The sequence below is a fragment of the Gobio gobio genome, assembly GCF_949357685.1.
Source record: "Gobio gobio genome assembly, chromosome: 8".
NCBI lineage: Eukaryota > Metazoa > Chordata > Actinopteri > Cypriniformes > Gobionidae > Gobio > Gobio gobio.
The window spans coordinates 47,041,024-47,063,094 of record NC_137114.1 but is presented as its reverse complement, the minus strand read 5'-3'; the positions used below and the strand labels follow the sequence as shown (position 1 = coordinate 47,063,094).

The 22,071-nt window shown below is 38.0% G+C and overlaps 1 protein-coding gene across 1 annotated transcript; it reads right to left on the bottom strand.

The window, feature by feature from the left end:
* Nucleotides 1-773: 773 nt before the first annotated feature.
* LOC307130401 (uncharacterized protein) lies at nt 774-21,523 on the bottom strand (the record flags this gene model as incomplete). Its single annotated transcript, XM_079823363.1, has 2 exons — nt 774-3,705; nt 20,566-21,523. The coding sequence occupies 2 exons, from the start codon at nt 21,521-21,523 to the stop codon at nt 2,402-2,404; spliced, it is 2,262 nt and encodes a 753-aa protein (XP_079679489.1). The 3' UTR covers nt 774-2,401.
* Nucleotides 21,524-22,071: the final 548 nt, after the last annotated feature.

The window sequence follows — 22,071 nt, the reverse complement described above, 5'->3', positions numbered from 1 at the left end:
TTTGTAGTCCTCTGCTGTTGTAGCCCATCCGCCTCAAGGTTTTGCGTGTTCTGCAAATGCAAATTTGCTTCACAAATGCTTTGCTGCATACCTCGGTTGTAACGAGTGGTTATTTCAGTCAAAGTTGCTCTTCTATCAGCTTGAATCAGTCGGCCCATTCTCCTCTGACCTCTAGCATCAACAAGGCATTTTCGCCCACAGGACTGCCGCTTACTGGATGTTTTTCCCTTTTCACACCATTCTTTGTAAACCCTAGAAATGGTTGTGCTTGAAAATCCCAGTAACTGAGCAGATCGTGAAATACTCAGACCGGCCCGTCTGGCACCAACAACCATGCCACGCTCAAAATTAACAAAATTTAACAAAGTTGGACAGCAGTCACGTGGGTGTGTGTGAAACGAAGCTTCGGACGTCATTGGTCACGTGATTTTGATAGAACGAATCAAGCATCGATACAAAGCTTCACTGAAAATCGTTTCTTTTTTTGACACACGCTTCAGAGCTTTGGTGTCACTGTTAACATCACTAGACTTTGGACACCCCTGGTCTAAAGGGAGCCCGTCGTGATTAAGGAGCAGTTAAGTGCACACACTAATTGCGTGAACCACATATTAATATGTTTAATATTTTTTTTATATGTAAACGAAAAGAGGTAGGGTTGTGTTTTATATTTAGTTTTGCTACCAATGTACGCATTGCCTGAATCACATTTGTGTGTCTATTAATATGTTTAAGATTTTTTAAATGAAAACAAAAAGAGGCAGAGTGGTGTTTAACATAATTCATTTTTATTTTAGCCTCAAATATACATACAGAAATAACCAGAGTACCCAGAGAGAGCTCAGTGACGCTATCAAGAACGCTGCTGTTCTGTTTGCAGAATTACCAGACTTGCGTCCTCAGGGAGTTCATTCTCCTGAGTTGAACTTGTCAAGTCTGAACTACCAAGGATGTAAGTCTGAAGTTTCCGTGCTTGGTTTTGAGAAACAGCCAGGGTTTGCAACTTGCTGAAATGTCTGCTTGTGCTCGTCTAGTTTTTAATCCACATGCGCCTTGCACATTTTTGCACTAAGCAGTGAATAAAATAGTTTTGCTACTTAGTCTGTACTCTATTCAGTGTGTGGTTAGCAATTGCTTGTTTGTTTGAAAACGTTTCAATAAAAAAAAAATATTCCTACTCTGACATAACTCTGAATGAATCCTGGTAAATAATCAAACCCAGAGATGATGGATAAGTTTGAAAAAGGATTTTCAGAAAAATTCTTATCATCCTTTACATCCCGAAACAGATCATTTTCACATTGTATTATGTATTCATTTAAACCAGAAACCGTGAGCTCATTGAAGTATTTATTACAAGTTGTCAACATAATGATTACAATATATAGAAAATATGAGCACTTGTAAGGTTTTTCTCCAGTGTGAATTCTTTGGACCGTTTCAGATGACTAGATGTAGTGAAGCTCATCCCACAGTCACAGCACACATGATCTCTCACCCCATCATGTGTTTTCTGGTGCTGTTGAAAACTGTCCAGTTGTGAAAAACTCTTTCCACAGAGAGAACACACATGAAGCTTCTCATCTGAATGAACTTTTAGGTGTTTTTTAGACTTGATGGTGATTTAAAATCTTTACCACACTGATCACAGTTAAATGTTTTTTTCTCCAGAGTGATTGAGCAGATTATTTTTTTAAACCTGATGCTTCTCTGAAACTCTTCTCACACTTTGTACCCCTTTTCCACCAGGGCAGTGCTAATGCTGGTTCGGAGCCAGAGCCTAGTTTCAAAGCTCCGAACCCGGAAAAGTGGTTCTTAAGTAGCACCAAAACATTGCTGGTCTAGAAGTAAGAACCACTTGCGTCAGGGGCTGGGGGTAATAGTGACCACACAAACTTGTGAACGCCATTTTTAAAATAGCAGCTAATCAAGCTAATAGCTGCTCGATTGTAATCTCCGTCTATACAAATTACGGCGAGCGGCACAAATGCGTTGGATTCGCTGTGTTTTGTTGCCGATGTAGGATTGTAAAGCCATGTGCATCAATAGTAACGCAACGTTTGACATTTTTGATGGAAGGCTTGTTCGAGATGCATCAGCACTGAGCAGGCCGATCGCCGTATGACATCAAAGTACAGAGAGAGCATACGTCTCCTTATGCATTTGAATCATTCATGCTGTATTTTGATATAATACGTGGATCGTCTGCGCAGCGCCAATGCATCTCAAACAAGCCTGGTGTGTTTGTGTTTCCCACAGCCTCGCTAGCATTGCTGAGAAAGAGGAGATATATACAGTGACGTAAGACTGGCTCTGTGGTGGCTCTCAGCATTTGGAAAGTCAAACCGGTTCTTAGTCGAACCTACTCCGAACCGGTACTAGCTCTGAACTAGCACCTGGTTCATTCTGGTGGAAAAGGGGTACGAGTGCAGTGGAACGGCTTCTCTCCAGTATGAACTCGCTCATGAAGTTTCAGTTTTCCAGGCCGATTGAAACTCTTGTCACAATATGAGCACTTGTTAGGTTTTTCTCCAGTATGAATTATTTGGTGCCGTTTCAGATCACCAGTTGTAGTAAAGCTCTTCCCACAGTCACAGCACACATGATCTCTCACTTCATCATGTGTTTTCTGGTGCAGTTTAAAACTCTTAAGCCATGAAAAACTCTTTCCACAGAGAGAACACACATGAGGTCTCTTATCTGAATGAACGTTCAGGTGGTCTTTTAGTTCTGATGAAGAAACAAAATCTTTACCACACTGATCACAGTTAAATGTTTTTTTCCCAGAGTGACGGAGCAGATGATCCCTGAGACCTGATGAGTGAGTAAAACTCTTTCCACACTGAGAGCATGTGTACGGTTTTTCTCCAGTGTGAATTCTTTGGTGCTGTTTCAGATGACTAGATGTAATAAAGCTCATCCCACAGTCCGAACACACATGATCTCTCACTCCATCATGTGTTTTCTGGTGATCTTTAAAACTGTTCAGCCGTGGAAAACTCTTTCCACAGAGAGAACACACATGAGGTCTCTCATCTGAATGAACTATCAGGTGTTGTTTTAGATGTGCTGATAATTTAAAATCTTTACCACACTGATCACACTTTAATGTTTTTTCTCCAGAGTGAACGAGCAGATGATCCCTGAGACCTGATGGGTGAGAAAAACTAATTCCACACTGAGTGCATGTATACGGTTTTTCTCCAGTGTGAGTTCTTTGGTGCTCTTTCAGATGACTAGATTTAGTAAAGCTCTTCCCACAGTCCGAACACACATGATCTCTCACACCTGTGTGTGTTTTCTGGTGATGTTTAAAACTGCTCAGCCGTGAATAACTCTTTCCACAGAGAGAACACACATGAGGCTTCTCATCTGAATGAACTATCAAGTGTGATTTTAGATTTGAAAATGAAATAAAATCTTTTCCACACTGATCACACTTGAATGTTTTTTCTCCAGAGTGAATGTGCAGATGATAACTGAGATCTGATGCTTGATTAAAACTCTTTCCACACTGAGTGCATGTATACGGTCTCTCTCCAGTGTGAATTCTCATGTGTTTGTTAAGGTTTCCTTTATTTTGGAAACTCTTTCCACACTGAGAGCAGGTGTGCAGCTTTGTGGCTTTTGTTTCTTGAGTTTTGAAGTCACTGAGTTTCTTTACATCATTTAGTTTGTGTTGTTGCTCCTTCACTTCCACCTGGTCTAAAATAAACATATAAAGTAGTCAGAATCAGTTCAATGAGGTTAAATGTGAAAATTCAAAAACACTTAGCAGAAAACAAGACAGTCTGTGTGAGTATAAATTATCGGTAACACTTTACAATAAGGTTTCATTAGTTAACATTAACTAATAATAAACTGCACTTCTACAGCATTTATTAATTCTTAGTTCATGTTAATTTCAACATTTACAAAAGTTTTATTTGTTAAAGGTCCCATGGCATGAAAATGTCATTTTATAAGGTTTTCTAACATTAATATGAGTTCCCCTAGCCTGTATATGGTCCCCAAGTGGCTAGATATTTTGATGGGTGTAAACCGAGGTCTGGCTGTCTTTCTCTGCCTTTGAGAAAATGAGATCTCAGACGAGCTGATCTGGAATTTTCCTGTTATGACGTCATACCAGGAAAGGTTACCTCCCCCTTCCTCTGCTTTGCCCGCCCAGAGCACTCGGAGAAAATGGATTCAGTTTATGTCAGCACAGGCTTTACAAACAGACTTTACGATCTGGATTCGACAGCACCGCGACAAACAGTGAGTAACAGTGTTCATTAACGCCTGATCTGTGATCAGTGATTTCTGATGTGTAGCTAATCATTCAAGTTCACTCAGACTTTATTTCTAGATCGTTTAATGATCGCCGTCTTGATGCCCTACGCGTAATCCATCAGTGAATCAAGCCAGTGACTAAAACTATCGTTTCTGTTAGTAACATGAAACAAATCAGTTTTTTAAGTGATTAAACTACAGAGAGCGATCAAAGAACACTCTTTATAATGTCCGGATCTGTCAATCACACGTCCGAATGTATCTGCACACTTGCCCAAACTGCCTTTATAATGAATGACGCTGTTATGCTGCACAAAGCTCTTACTGTATTCATATCGACGTTGTGTTTGCTGTCAGTTGTGGTGAAAGCATTTTGTGAGAGAAAACGTGTTGCAATGACGAGATCACTGCATTCACACGATCAACAGACTGCCTGTGTACTCAATGCTCATCACTGCAGCCTTTAATGTGATAGGAAAAGATCATAAAATAATGCTATAATCCACACTTTGACGATTCGTTCCCCTCGACGGCTGTAATGGTACATTACATGTGTTACAAAGGTGGAAGACAGAGAGTCGACGTGACTGGGACTGTTTATTCAGAACTCACAGATACAAATAAGCTTGTGCTAACAGCACAGCGTTCTCAACAACTCAGTACGTTACAATAAATGTAGCGGAATCCATCCGAATGATGGCTAGACTTTACTGATGTTTCAGGAGTTTATTGAAACCGTTTATCTCCAAAAAACACTGTTAACGTTAGAGCTGAACAAAAAACAAAGAAGTGCGCATAAACACCTCATACACAAACTCTCCATAGCATTATCAATAACAAACAATACAGCGAAATACACAAACATACTCATTACGAATGACAGTAAACAAGCACATACACACCTATTGTCTTTTCGGGGGTGCTAAACAAACTGTAAACTTTAAATCTGCTTAAACCCACTGAATGATGAACCGCGAGCTCTCACGAGTGCTCCCTCTTTTTTCCTATCGCGCCCTAGACTGCAACACCCGTCATAATAAAAGTCCCTACTTATTTACACAGATAATACAGACCTAAAACCCATTTAAACGCACAGAAATGTAAAAAATGTACACAAAAACAAATTATAAGATATATTACACTGAAGTCTGTTATAATAAAACTTCCTCCAGCTCTCCGTGGTTCATGAGTGCCTAGTCAGTCTCTCTCTCTCATGCATGCAGTGCGTGCACTGCCTCGCTAAACCACGCCCCCTCCGCAACATACTCTAACACTCATTTCAAATGCAAAGATGTCAGCCAATCACAATAGTGGGCGTTTTCACTGAAGTCTCACAGCAGACACGCCCCTTGAAACAGGGCATTCAGCCAGAGGGGTAATAACAGTATTGAAAAAATGCCTTTTATTTCTAAATTATGACATTTTTTGATGTAAAAATCATACTAACAATAGTACACTCAGGAAACATTATAAAATAATAGATGCCATGCCATGGGACCTTTAACATCTGTTAAGTAACGTGAACCAACAATGAACAGCTGGACTTTTATTAACTAACATTAACAAAGATTAATAAATATTGTAACAAACGTATTGTTGATTGTTAGTTAATACATGAACTAATGTTAACAAATGAGACCTTATTGTAAAGTTTTAAATTATCTTTAATGTGCAAATGTCAGTTCTGTCATTCACTACGATTAAAACTGATTAAATATGATCATTTAGATGCATTTCTCTATCATTTATCATCCATACTGATTATTATTTCACAGCTACTAAAGCAGTCAATAATGAAGAATCAAGAATAGACACCAACCTATTTGTTCCTCAGTATCTTCATGTTTTATTCTGGATGGTTCTGGATAACTCATGTCTTCAATCTCCTCTTTAATAAACTCCATCTTTGACAGTCACACAGATTTCAGCTGCTACACCTGGAGTTTGTCCTTCTCTTGTAGGATGATGTGAATATTCCCAGTATTTATTGGTGAATTGTTGTGGGAGGGGCTTCACTGCAGGTGTGAACTGTGATCACTGTGAGATACTGACGCCCACAGGACCAGATCTGGAAAAATCAAAGATAAGTTACTGAATTTATTCTGAATTACCTGAGTTGACCAGACATGGCTAAAAAAAAAATATTTTGTTAATTTTTTTTTTCTGAACAAAGAGAAACATAAATATTGATTAAAGCCAAAAATTAAATGTCATGGATGTATATTTACTTTAGAGGGGGCTCAATATGACAATTTTCACCTGAGATTCAGCCAAATTACAGGAGGGTAAAAATTACTTTTAAAAAGATGGCAGCTTTATTTTACTTTTAAACAGAGATTGGTAGGACTATTAGTCAAATCTGTCGACTTATGCGATCTTTGATGCAATATATGCCAACAGTGACTGTTCAAAAAATGGGAAAAAACACTTATATTAATGACAAGTATTAATGATATCCAAAAAACCTCTTATATTCTGGTTCTAATGCTGCCTTCACGTGCTACCGGAATTATCGTAAAAACGAGTTTCCAAGGTAAAAATTGCACATGAACAGCCTCCCATTTCAAAATTTGAATGCGATGAGCTCGTAATCACGACTTCAGAAGTGGGACTAATCACATTTCCGATAGCACGTGAAGGCGGCATTATCAAGCATTTCTTTTGGTATCTTCATTTTAAAAGGCCCCATATGGTAAAATGCCAGAGATATGGAGATCTTAATGTGGTTTCATGAGTAAATTGGTCAATTGTTCACATTTTCAGTGGTCAAAAACCAAACGCGTGTCATTTTGCATACAGCTGATACTTGTCTTTTAGAGAAGAATATCTGATCAACAAACAATGTTGAAACTAGAAATGTATCTTGTTTTTTTTCTATCAACACAATTGCATAGAATATACCGGAGTGTCAAATATTATTTTTCCAAAGTTTGTGTGCCTGTCACTCTAAAAGTATTAAAGATATCTAAATATCATTCTATTCTTAATTCTTTTCAATGGGTAAAATGGTTGATTTGACATGGAATGACCCTTTAATCCCATTTAAATTAAGTGAATATATGTTTTCTGTCAGGGATATGGAGTATTTTGATACAAGTTAGATATTAATTGCACTTAAAACAATGTTTGTTCAACTCCTGTCCAAAGTCTGAGAGAAACAACAGGACCATCATGTTTAACTGAGCTGCTGAAAAGCCTCTTTGTCTCCAAAAGTTCCCTGTTTTCCCCTCATTCATTATGCTGATGTCTGAGATCTTCTGTAAAGTGGCACATTAAGCACATTTTATTGGTGTAATGGAGTCAGAGTCTGTGAAAAACTCTCTGCCAACATATTATTACTCTCTAATAATAAACCAGGACACAACGCATTTCATTACATTGGTCCTAAAACATGTAAACTCTGGAGCTGATTAACGTTAAACTCTGAAATCTGAGAAACATCTCTCACCTGCAGACTGGAAATATAAGGCATCCGGAGAAAATATTCCACGTTTGTCCTTCATTCACGATCGTTAAACAGCGTCGCTTTCAGCTTCAACTGGACTCAGTACTCGTCCCGTCTCTCGCGCTTATCTCTTCTGCGCATGCGCAATTCGCGTCATTTTCTTTAAAGGGGCCGCATATTCTTAAACAGGCCCGGTGTTCTGAAATATTCGGTGTCTGAGATTTTCGGTGACACTGGGCGGAGCTTACATGAATATTCACCAGTTTCTTGTTTTGTGTTAAAGCGCCACTGAAAATATTAGTGTAGGCTCCTCTGCTTTCATACAGGTCATGTTCAGCGTTGAATGAAGTTAAGCTCATTTTCTAACTGTTATTTATGCACAATATGTGTATGTGGATTGCATGAGTAGACCAAAACTTTACATTTACACATTTATGCATTTGGTAGACGCTTTTATCCAAAGCGACTTACATTGCATTCATTCACATTTAGTCGGTTCTTGCTTTCCCTGGGAATCAAACCTTGGCATTGCTAGCGCCACACTCTGGTGTTTAAACTACAGGAAACTTTGATTTGTCTGGGATCCCAAAGACCCTCTATAAAGAGTGTGTTTAAAAAAAAGTATTTTTTGCTAATTATATGTCATGACTTCTCCTCGTTTGTGAATAAAACTTAAAGCTACACTATGTAACTTTTCCGTCCACTAGAGGTCGCCTGTTCAAAACAAAGGCGTAGTTTGATGACGCCACGTTTGAGCGCAGAATCTCGGGACATGTGGTCTTCACCTCACAGCCGGTGGAAAACAGTCAGGATAGGACTCGGGCAGAAATCATGTTCATGGATGCGATTATTAACATTACTGTAGTATGAAGCAGAGCAGGAGCGAGTGTTGTGGAGCTGAGCAAGGCCGCAGGAGCGATTGAAGAGCGGGACTGTTATTATGGCATAGTCGCTGGCGGGACTTTTATTATGACACAGTTGCCGGCGGCACTTCCTCTTCTCCAGTGCTGATGTGAGGTAACGCAGCTCTGTTTATCGAATTAAATATATCTGAGTGTGTTGAAAAGGAAGTTATGACGTTCGCTCGGCGGCTGCTATGACACTTGTTCACAATGCAGTGAGAGTAAAGTGTTTCACTGAATAAAACCGGAGACCGAGGGTGACGCAGATATGACGCAATCGACAGGCGACTCCCTCACACGCATAGCTCACACGTCCCGGCTCCTTGGTTAAAATAGCAATTTTCTCACGATTTACAAATTGTTGAAAACATTTGGGATATTCTAAGTACTCTACTGAACAAAATATATAACACTGGCCTAGTGATTTCTGGATGTTTTACTGCAAAAATCCTACATAGTTCACCTTTAACACAGAATCAGTTGCAATTGCTTTTTTAATCAAAATGAAACTACTCTCATGGTTTACTTTTATCTTTAACATTTACAGTATAAATGTGCAAATTATATGGTCTATTATTTTAGCCACTAAATAAATGTCATTAAAAATTTGAACATTTGAATTATGGAAAGCTTGTAGAACTAAAACATTTCATTGTGAATGTATTGCAGGTTTACTCATTACACAACTTGACCAGTTTAATAGTCCCATATCAACACTGTGTGAAACTGAATCCTGATTCACTGCATCATATGGTCAAAGGAATTTAAGACATGTTTGTCATTGTGTAAACTAAATGCATTTTTTTGGTGGGGGGCTTGGGAATGTTTTCTGATAATATGAAAAAATAACACTTCACTTTAGGATTTACAGTGTTTCTCTATCACTTTGGCTCAATTCTTGAATGAGACTTTTCTTTCTCAAAACAATAAGTTCAGATCTCTGAACAATTCGTTTCTTGTTCACATCAGATTTGAATTTCATATTGATTTAAGCAAATTGCATTTGTTTTGGCACGTGTATTCAAAAGAGTTTACATTGTCTACAGTGTGCACAATGACAAAATGCACATGTGTAAGGATTGGTTTTACTGCTAAGACAAAAGCTGAGATCCAACACCCTGCAATAAAACAATAAAACTCACTAATCTGGAGAGATCTCACAGAAAGACTGTAGGACATCGCCCTGCCCAAAACTTCTCCCCCTCTCCCTCTTCACTTTCCTTCCCCGATTCAAGTCACAGAATGCAGATAAACCACAGATGATGTATCTTGTGAATCTATTGTTTTTTCCCTTTCATGTTTGGTATCTTTTTAAATGTCTCAGAGTGATTGGTAAAATGGTCTCAACTTTACAGCAGTCACTGGTAGGATGAGAAAGATTTAAACTTGTGAGAATTCTGTTCTCCTTTTTGAGTGGTCTCTTTGAGATATCTGATCCTCTCCCCCGAAAATATTTACAACCCTTTTGTTCTGGGTATTTAATGAAGGGTGGCATTTGGGGGAAATTCTGTAGCCAGAAACCCCATGCCGTGCTGTTTTTGAGACACTCACACACACACACACTGTGTGTCCTGTGCCAGATATTATAACTCTTTGAAACTTTTTTCATATTACTTTGTAACTGTGTTTTATATTTTTATGCCGATCTGTTGTTGTGTACCATGCATTCTTGTTTAATTACTTTTATTTAAGTTCTGTCTGGCCAAAATAAATGTTAATCTTGATGATTCTGTATCTTTCTGAAATCATTATTTTAGTAGTGACCAAGTAGTAAGTAGGTGTCTCCTTAAATCATTCTGCCAGGGTAGTTCATACTGAGGACCCAATTAATGGAGAATGGAGCACATCCTTCGGAGCAATCCGATTTCTGAATCACTTTTATTAACAAGCTTCCGTGACTAATACTAAAATTACACTTGTTACGGAGTAAGCATCTGAGAATTTAAATTCTGTCTCCTCTGTAATATCAGAACTGGCTCATTTGTAAATACAAATGTTAATTTTCTTTTTGTGTACTACATTAACATTTCCCAGTCCTTTTTTTTTTTACCTACTATCTATTCAGCTCGAAAAAAACTGACATTACTGTATAGAAGGCAGTTAGTCTCAACAGAAAAGTTAAAAAACATGACATTTGTATATAACAAATATTTCCATGAAATGCTAAATCGTTTAGATCAGTGTGGCTCACACGATGACAAAAACACTTTTTATTTTGGTGGTACTTTGGCCAATTTACTGACACAATAACTAGTTTTGAAGCATGTGTAGTGGACAGCACATTCCTCTCTGCCCGTAACAGTGGACAAGGGTTTGCTACATTTTGATTGGATCTTGGTGGACTAACACAAACAAACTGTCCAACGCCATCAGATAAAAATGCTAGGACAATAGCCAGACACCTCTTGGACGGCAAGAAGAAGACCTCTAGTACCAAGCCTAGGAAGGACAGGACTTCCCCTTGGTCCACGTGTAGTTTCTGCCCTTCACCCACCTAGAAACTAATCCCTAATGTCCTGGTCTGTGACTGCCATAAAAATTCCTCAGGAGGACCTCAGTAGGTCCTGGAACAAAGAAAGACCACAATGAGCCATCCAAATCCATTCATAACTATGTTTTTGGAAACCGTAAAACTGATGTAAACTACACACATCCATTTCATACTTATTCAGAGAAATAAGTATTCTCAGTGACATCTATTAATAATTCAACATCTTAAACAGATTCAGCTGTTAATGAACAAATGAATGAACGCTTGACATTTCAATCTTTTTCCATCATGTTTGGCGTCTATTTGTTTAGAATAATGGTTTGGAAACCAATGGTTTGGAAACCACCTGATGGTGGTTTTGAAAGTGAGAAATGCATTGGTAAACTTTAAAGACACTTTAAAGACTTCTAACTGTGTACAGTATGCAAATGAGTTCCACAGGGGAAAGAAGGGAGGGCCACACTGGCTGCGTCCAAAACCTGGATAATGCTGCCTTCAGAGGACACATTTCAAGGCAGGAAGGCATCAAGGCACATCCGAATCTAATGTTAGCTTCACTTCCTGTCTCCTGAGATATCTTCATCTGATCGATTTTTGAAGGCAGCATATTTGTATCCTTAGTTGCCTTTGATATCCCACAATCCTGTGCGTTCCATTCTGTGAAAGTTGAGCTAGAAAAAAAAAGCCTTACAAGCCATTGTCTGATAAGTCAGCGAGGCAATGAGTCAGCTACCTAGGTTTTTGGACACAGCCAATGTGTGCCCCCACTGATGCCAGCAGCCAATCGCAACACTTGAATGGAGAAGCGCCAAATTGCAATCTCCTCCTCGTCGGAAAGGGATAAAGGTACCCTTTCAACAGACACTCCTTGTTCTGAGTCTGTCCTGCAAGGATGAGACTGTGACAGAGCAACCAAGTTCTGAGTCTCCCCTAGAGAGACATAACAGATACACCATAACATTCTGAGCCTCTGGTTCATCTAGAGTGACAACAAAAGATCTGAGGAGCTGAGTCTACATCTTGTGAGGCAGAAACATATACGTATAGCCTGGAACACACCGGCTGACATTGGTCCTCGTCGGCTATTTTTCAGCTGATTCGACATGTTGAATCGGCGTCGGCGTTTGTCGGTCAGTCGGGCCATCTGATCACTCTGATTGGCTGTTCAGCTAGCGAACCAGTGCACAAGAAAAAACCCAGAAGTGACCGTCTGTGGTGAGCGAGATTATGAGGTGCTTTGTTTATATCCCTGTAGCTCTTCCGGTTTCCCGCTTGGAATAACGAAAACAGACTACTGCCACCTGCTGGTACAGAAAGCTATTTACTCTTACGCAGGTGCAGAACGGACATGCTACTTGGCCGTGGGATGTCGAGCATCGGCTTGAAGTGTCAGGGCAACTTTGGACCCATACGCTGCCGACGTGAGACAACATGAGCCAACTCCGCAGTCCACTAGTTGGTCGGCATTGGTTTGGTCTGTTCAGGGGCACAACTACCCAGTGCCAGAGGGGTATGCAGCAACAATTTTGTGCCCCCCCCCATTGATAAAGAAACGAAAAGAAAGAAAAGAATCTGAATTTTTATAACGATTCCAAGCAGGAACCGGTTCTCGATGCCCAATACTAGTAACAATGTTGCTACCAAACATTCTAGAGCGCTCTTTAGTTCCTACTAAATTGTAACATGGCGGTCCTTTTCACTTGCCCATTTATCTAGTATTGATGGTCATTGCAAAAACTGTCATGCAGATCGGCTGAGGATGGGAACCGATGATGGTGAATTTAAATTTTACTGTAACTGTAATCATAGCCGCGAGCGAGATGATTGACAGGACGATAGCGGAGGCACAAGCACAAGATCACTTTTGTTAATAAAAAAAAACAACACAAACCACAAACTCCCCGTTTTAAAGGGTAATTTCCAAATATATTTTATTTATTTGTTATAATTCGGGTATAGCTATTTTATGTCATCCGTTTTATTTGTTTTTTAACAAAAGTTTAATATATGATTTTTTACAGTTTTGCTCTATTTTTCCAACAAAAATAGATTCAAACAAAGTATAGGTTTTGTTCTCGAATAATTCACCTTTTTTGAACAAGTTAGAACAAATTAGTTGAATGATTCTAGAATCCACTCACACCGCCAACTACACTGGCAGTTTATAGTTTCATAGGCCTGGAATAATTTAATATTTCTATAATTAAAATATTATATTTAGAACATAAATCTAAAAATCTCATTACATTATTTAGGCAATTGTAATTACAGTGTAAGTGGATTTTGATAAATGGTAAGATGGATTTTGTTGATACAGATTTCATTTAATTCTTATAACAGCCATAGTGTATCGTGGTAAATAGTGTCATTACTTAAAAAGATGGTCAACAATATGTAACTTTACTTTATAAGAGGTGTGCCCTAAAAAGTAAGCATGCAATTTTGAGAACACCAAGGAAAGAGCACGTTCATTAGTCTGTTTGGATACTTCAAACACAAGTTTGCACTGCCTGTTTGGTTTACCTGTTTAGCCTACACGTTAATAATAATGTGCGTTTTGTCCGACTCATAGCGCGCATCCTCGAAGCGTGATTTACCATATAGTGCACCTTCTTAACGTGTGCTCTGGGGTCACGCGTTTTTTAAATAGCAAATCACGCGTCGAGGACGTGCGCTTTGATATAAAAACACGCATCGGATACGCGTGTTTTCCTTGACCCTAAAACGCGTTCTCTCCAGTGTGAATTGTTTTTGTCTGAAACTCTTTCCACACTGAGAGCAGGTGTGCAGCTTTTTGGCTGTTGTTTCTTGAGTTTTGAAGTCACAGAGTTTATTTATGTCATTTAGTTTGTGTTGTTGCTCTGTCACTTCCATCTGGTCTAAAATAAACATATAAAGTAGTCAGAATCAGTTCAATGAGGTTAAATGTGAAAATTAAAAACATTTAACAGAAAACAAGACACAGTCAGGGTCAGATTAACATAAGGGTTAGGTGGGGCTGAAGCCCCAGGGCCCGAGCACGGAGGGGGTCCGTGATTGGCAGAGGAAATGATTGACAATCCATCGGGAGCACCTAAAGTTTTTCTGTTGGGCCACTCGCCAAACCACACCACGCCCCCACATATTAAGCGCTATTATTAGGCTACTGGAGTGCTGCGAGTGCATGGGAGAATCAAAAGCCAGGTGAAGAAACGGCACTACCTGATTAAACCGTGCATCCAGCAGGGCCGCTCTATTGAAGTCATAACGAGCATCAGGCAGTCGCTTTATCCCTTTTAATTTGATACAAGCCCAACATCAAGTGTACAGTAAAGGCTCTGCGGAGAAACTAGCTAAACCAGACTGAAAAGCTCCGACCATGTAAACTGAAGTGTTGAGATAAACTATAGGCTGCCTACACGACTGTAATCATGGCCGTGGTCAGCTATGAGGTCTCCAAGGTCCAGACCTCTGTATTTTTCAGAGGTGTACGTAATAAATATTGTGAAAAAATTTACCAATAATGAGAATGAGCTTTGTGCTTTGTGTAAGAGCAAATAAAATATTTAAATATTTAAACTCAAGACAATATTTCATGTCTAATTTACTTGAGACAAGTAGTCGTGTAATAAGCGAGATAATGTACATCCAGCCAGTTGTTATCACAAAATAAACCCCTTCAGAGTGATGCAAGACCTTACTTAACAAATGAGACCTTATTGTAAAGTGTTAAAGTATCTTTAATGTGCAAAGGTCAGTTCTGTCATTCACTACAATTAAAACGGATTGAATATGATCATTTAGATGCATTTCTCTATCATTTATCATCCATATAGTGATTATTATTTCACAGCTACTAAAGCAGTCAATAATGAAGAATCAAGAATGGACACCAACCTATTTGTTCCTCAGTATCTTCATGTTTTATTCTGGATGGTTCTGGATAACTCATGTCTTCAATCTCCTCTTTAATAAACTCCATCTTTAACAGTAACACAGATTTCAGCTGCTACACCTGGAGTTTGTCCTTCTCTTGTAGGATGATGTGAATATTCCCAGTATTTATTGGTGAATTGTTGTGGGAGGGGCTTCACTGCAGGTGTGAACTGTGATCACTGTGAGATACTGACGCCCACAGGACCAGATCTGGAAAAATCAAAGAGAAGTTACTGAATTTATACTGAATTACCAGAGTTGACCAGACCTGGTTCAATTATTTTATTTTGTTAATATTTTTTTCTGAAGAAAAACAAACATAAATATTAATGAAAGCCAAAATAATTAAATGTCCTGGATGTATATTTATATTTCACAATTCTTTAGAGGGGGTCAATATGACAATTTTCACCTGAGATTCGGTGCCAAATTACAGGAGGGTAAAAACGACTTTAAAACAAGATGGCAGCTTTATTTTACTTTTAAACAGAGATTGGTAGGACTATTAGTAAAATCTGCCGACTTTAGCGATCTTTGTTCACAATTGTTCACATTTTCAGTGGTCAAAAACCAAACGTGGGTCACTTTGCATACAGCTGATACTTCTGTCTTTTACAGAGGAATATCGGAACAACAAATAATATTGAAACTATTGCATAGAATATACCTTTATGTGCCTGTCACTCTAAAAGTATTAAAGATATTGATATCCTTCTATTCTTAATTCTTTTCAATTGGTAAAATGGTTGATTTGACATGGAATTACCCTTTAATTACATTTAAATGAAGTGAACATTTGTTTTCTGTCAGGATTATGGAGTATTTTGATAAAAGTTAGATATTAATTGCATTTAAAACAAGGTTTGTTCAGCCCCTGTCCAAAGTCTGAGAGAAACAACAGGACCATCATGTTTAACTGAGCTGCTGAAAAGCCTCTTTGTCTCCAAAAGTCCCTGTTTTCACCTCATTCATTATGCTGATGTCTGAGATCTTCTGTAAAGGGGCACATTAACAGGCCCAGATGAACACAATGTAGTGCCCTAGGGTGACCACATTTAAAGTTGACCCTGGGGTGATGCATCTGAAGGCACGCAAATTCATAACCCATTAGAAAACTGCTGTTAAATAAATGAGCAAGAAATAGTAACAATATAGTCAAGACGTACCTTACAAAACGTTGTTATTTAATTTGAAAAGCAATCAATTAATCCGAAGGGAAGCTGCGGTGTTACACAGCAGCATTACATTAGGCAAAGGAAAACTGGGAGGTGGATTTATTGACAAAATAATAAACACAAAACAAAAACCCACGAGGGGGAAAATCAAACTTGAAATACCAAACCAACTGGAACAGAACATGAAGCACAACCGGGGAAAACAGGAGACAAACGACCAAAGATCTGACACAAGACTTCTTCTTTTGGTGTTTTATGGCGGTTGGCAAACCAACTTCCGGTGCATTACCGCCACCAACTGGACTGGAGTGTGAAGCACTAATAAAGAAAACAATAATCAAAAAAAAAAAAAAAAAAGAAAAAAAAAAATTTCCCCTATACTTCAAATTCTACAACCTACTCCTATTGCTTTGAGATACTTCATTATCGCACTATATATTTTTACTTGTTCTACTTTCATTCCCAATAGACTTTCCATACTAAATACTACCACACCCAATTTTCTTACTTTCCTCTTAAGTACTAACCTTTCTTTTCCATATTTTAAACATTTTATTAAAACATGTTCTATTGTTTCTGCCTGATCACAATAATTACATTTTCCCGTATCATGTTTTCCTATCTTAAACAAGGAATGATTTAATCGTGTGTGCCCTATTCTGATACGAGAAACAATCATATCCTCTTTCCTATTCCCAAAAACACTTCTTCCGTTTCCTACTTGCTTCTGAATACTATACAACTGTCTTCCCTTGACCTCATTATTCCATAGTTCTTGCCATTTATTGTTTATGAATTCTTTTATTTTACTTTTAACGTCATTTTTGCTTAACGTCACTTGCACATTTATCTCATTATGTTTTACTGCTTGCTTTGCTAGTCTATCTACCACTTCATTGGCCTCCAATCCCACATGAGCAGGAACCCACACAAACACTATTAAGCTTACACCATTTATTCTTAACAAACTTGCAAGTATTTCATAAATAATGTCTTGCCTTGATACTTTATTTCCACTTACAAGGCTTGTGATTGCTGCAACCGAATCAGAACATATAGCTACTAATCTCGGTTTTACGTCCTCTACCCACTGAAGTGCAACCATCATAGCAACTAATTCTGCTGCAAATACTGAGATATGATTAGTTATTCTTTTCTTGATACTAATTTGAAACTTAGGAATAAATACAGCAGCTGCTGTTCTTCCAGAGATAGGATCCTTAGACCCATCAGTAAATATTTGCACCCATGATGAGTAAGTCTGATCTAAATACTGCTGTGCTATAATATTCTTTTGGATGTCTTTCTCATTCTTAATTTTCATTTGAATTTGTAGGTCAATTATTGGCATTGGAAAAATCCATGGTGGTATACTGGATAATATCACAGTAGGGCTAACATCACAATCTTCAATACCTGCTTCTTGTACTTCTCTTTGCACACTCCATCCCAAGCTTTTAATGTTTTTATTCCCATGTTCCCAGCATACTTCTAGTACTCCCTTCACTGGATGATTCTTTTTATGACCTTTTATATTAACCCAATAATTCATTAATTTTAAGTCTTCGAAGTTTTACCGGAGCAACCCCAACTTCTACCTGTAGAGCTGCTATGGGGGATGTTCTAACTGCACCACAACATATTCTTAGAGCTTGATTTTGTATTGCTTCAATCTTTCTGAGTGTAGTCTCGTTTGCAAAACCGTAAATTATACTTCCATAATCTAAACTTGATCTAATTAAAGTATTATATATTCTTTTCAACGATAATCTACAAGCTCCCCACTCAACCCCTGTCAAACATCTTAATATATTTACTCCTTTTTTACATTTCTTAATCAGATTTTTAGCATGTATAGCAAAAGTCATCCTGGAATCCATCCATACACCGAGATATTTGACTACTGGCACTTGCTCCAATTCCTGCTTATATAACTTTAACTTAACCTCTGGTATTTTTTTCCTTTTAGTAAAATATATAACCTGAGTTTTGGCCACAGACAATCTAAAGCTCCAATTATTTGCCCACCCCTCCACTTCATCTACTGCTTTTTGAATACTTTGTATTACACGTGCAATATTACGTCCTCTTTTCCAAATTGCCCCGTCATCCGCAAATAATGCTCTTCCTACATCACCTTTTAAATTACAAAAAACATCATTTATCATAATATTAAATAAAACTGGGCTGCATACACTTCCTTGAGGAGTTCCGTTCTCTATCTTGTATGTCTCTGAATACTCGACTCCTATCCTAACTTGAATTGTTCTTTCAAGAAGAAAATCCATAATCCAATTATACATCTTTCCTCCAATTCCCATACATTTAATTTTTATTAAAAGTCCCTCTTTCCAAAGCATATCATAAGCTTTCTCTATGTCGAATAACACCCCTACCATTACTTCTTTATTAGCCTGCGCTTTCCTGATATCTGCTTCTAGGCTTAACACAGTGTCCATAGAATTCCGACCTGCCCTGAATCCACTTTGGTATGGTGACATAAATCCTTTAACTTCCAATATATAATTTAGTCTACGTACAATCATTTTTTCCATCAATTTACATAAATTAGAAGTTAATGCAATTGGCCTATAATTAATTGGATTGGACTTGTCCTTTCCAGGTTTGCCTATAGGTATTATTATTCCATGTTTCCATGAAGAAGGAAGCTTTCCTGCATTCCAGATCTTATTGAATAAATTTAGAACCACTTTCAATGATCTGTCTGATAAATGTTGTATCATTGCATAACAAATATCATCTCTTCCAGGAGATGTATGTTTGACTCCTCCTAAAGCCATCTTTAATTCATAAATACTAAAATCTGCATCTAAGGTGTCTCCAGTAGGGTTCCTTTTCATCAACACGTCTGGATGCTGACTCTTATTCTTATTTCTATTATTTTTAATATCCTCTGTTACATTATCATCACTATGGACTTTAACAAATACTTTAGCCAGCATTTCAGCCTTTTCTTTATCTGCTACAGCCAATTTTCCTACATCATTTTTTAAAACTGGTATAACGTTATTTCTATATATTCCTCCCATTTTTCTAATTGATCCCCACATTTCACTAATATCAACATCTCCTCCTATTGAATTACACCCATCTCTCCAGTACTTCTTTTTAGCTGTTCTTACTATTCTTCTCACCTCAGCTAATGCTCTCTTATAATATATAAAATCTTCAAATAAATTAGTTTGTTTAATTTTCCTAAATGCTTTATTCCTATTTTTAACTGCGGTACTGCATTCTTCTGTCCACCACGGAACTGCTTTCCTTTTTTTACATGATCCCTTTTTACCAATAACTTTATCTGTTACCTCAAACAAAACTTTACATAATTTCTCATTACACTCCTCTATATCCTCTATCAGGTTTAGATATAATGATGTTATTTCTACTTTGCTTAAATACTCATACACTTCCCAATTTGCTTTTTTAAATCTCCATCTTGGTACTAAAAACACATTATGCTCCAATACACTTATCCCTACCTTACATAAAATTATATAATGAACACTACCCATAATATTTTCTTCCCACACATCCCATATACATTTATTTGCTATCTCTTCAGAAACCAATGTTAAATCAATTGCTGACCCAACTCCACGAACCAAATCTATTCTTTTGTTTCTGCCATCATTTAAACATACTAACCCATTACTGTCTAAAATTTCTTCTACTACCCCCCCATTATAATCATCACTACTACTTCCCCATAAAGTGCTATGTGCATTAATATCTCCACACCAAATTACTTTAGTATTTCCTGACCCAATAACCTTCTCTAATTCCTTACTTAGTTTACTACACGGATTATAATAATTTATTATTCGAATAGTTTGATTCTCTGCAAATACTTCAATCACCACCAGCTCATATGCTTCAATCTCATTAATGACTCTGTAATCTATACTATTCTTAATAAAAGTGGCCACCCCACCTCCATTTCCTGCCCCTCTATCTCTCCTTACTATATTATATCCTTGCAGTACAAAATTTAGGTGAGGTTTTAACCACGTTTCTTGTATGCAAATTATATAAGGTTTCTTATCTTGTTGATCTATATACCTCTTAAATTCTGGTCCATTTGCAATAATACTTCTAGCATTCCATTGCAAAAACGTAAAAACCATAAATATTATGTACTTCCACATGAAGTTTGAACACTTGATTTGGTCATTAGCATGTCATTTATTTTTTCCAAAGTTACTCCAGCTACATTCAAGTATCTCTCTGCTGCCCTTATTATGATTTTAATTCTTTCTGTTCTACTTTCCGATTGAGCCGAACAATTAATCACTTCGGCCATAAATGACACGAATTCCATTTTTCCGATCACCAATTTATCCTCACTTGTCTTTTCCTGAACCAAAGAAATTTCATTGCCTTCCTTACTAACCACCTCTCCCTGTCTCTGCTCATGTCGTTTTGCTTTCTTTGCGGCTTCAGCATAAGTCAGCCCCTCCGCAATTCTCACATTCTGGATTTTCACCGCTTGTTTGTGAGCACTGCATCCCCCAAATCCAGCACTATGCTCATCACCGCAATTGCAGCATTTTGCCTTCACTCCTACGTCACATTTACCATATTCGTGTTCGCCGCCACATCTCGCACATCGTAAATTTCTTCTGCAAACCGCACTAACATGTCCATACTTCTGACACTTGAAACATCTTAGTGGGGAAGGAATGTAAGGTCTTACTTGATAACTTACATATCCTATTTTAATCCTCTCTGGCATTCTTTCTTCATCAAACTGAAGCATCACCGACAGACTATCCTTCCTTTCTTTGTTTTTACCATATTGGAGCCTTTTTGCTCCAACGACCTTGCTCCCTTCAATGGCGCTTTTAATTTGATCAACAGGTACATCAGTTGGAATTCCATAAATGACACCTCTTAACCATGGTTTCCTAGTCATCACTGTGCTTGACACCGAATATCCAATCATTGATTTAATACCCAGTGCCTTCTTTTGTTGTTTTTCGTCTTTGCACATAATAATCACATTTCCATCTCTCAGGGTCTTTGCATTATTTATTTCTCCTAACACTCTTTTCAGAGCTTTGGTCAATTTAATTGGGTTTAATGTCACTCTGGGTTCTCCGAATTTCATCATTACTTTAAATTCTTCCACTTCAATCCTACTCACGTGATCCTCCTTTCCACTATCCATAAGTGATCCTTGGCTATTGGTTTTCTTTCTTTTCCGCTTTGCTATTCTACTCCATTCATTCCCTCCAACACTCCCGCTACATGATTCATCCTCCATTTCTGGATCGCTACCGGAGCTACCGTCATTTCCTGCCATCAGTGCTCCAGTCACAGTCCAGTGTTGCCAACCACCCCGTCCCCCAACCCTGACACAAGACTGCAAACACGAGGAGACTATAAAGGGCACAAATCAGGAGGGAAACAGGTGGGGCCAATTAAACAATAATCAGTTAATAAGAACGGTGGGGTCCAGACTGAAGACAAGAGCACATGGCCTAGAAATCAACCAAAACACAACATGTGCAAAACAAGACAAGACAGACATGTGACAAGCAGAGGCTTGCTTCCAGTCCATTTTCAAGAAGTAGGGGAGAACGGGGCACAACCTAACGCTTTTTGAAAAAGCGTTTGTGTAAATCCACTTGGGATTCAGAGTATTTATTGTTTCCCACATTAATTGCACACATGTCTAGTACAATTATGTGGTTTTGTTTCATTAATACGGTGTATACTTTTTTCTTGATTTACCCCGAAAGAATGGAAGTGAAATGTGACAACATGCCCCATAGGTGGGGTACATTGTAACAAGTGGTGGGGCACAATGTAACATAACCAAATAACAGCTTAAAATGTTACCTGATATAA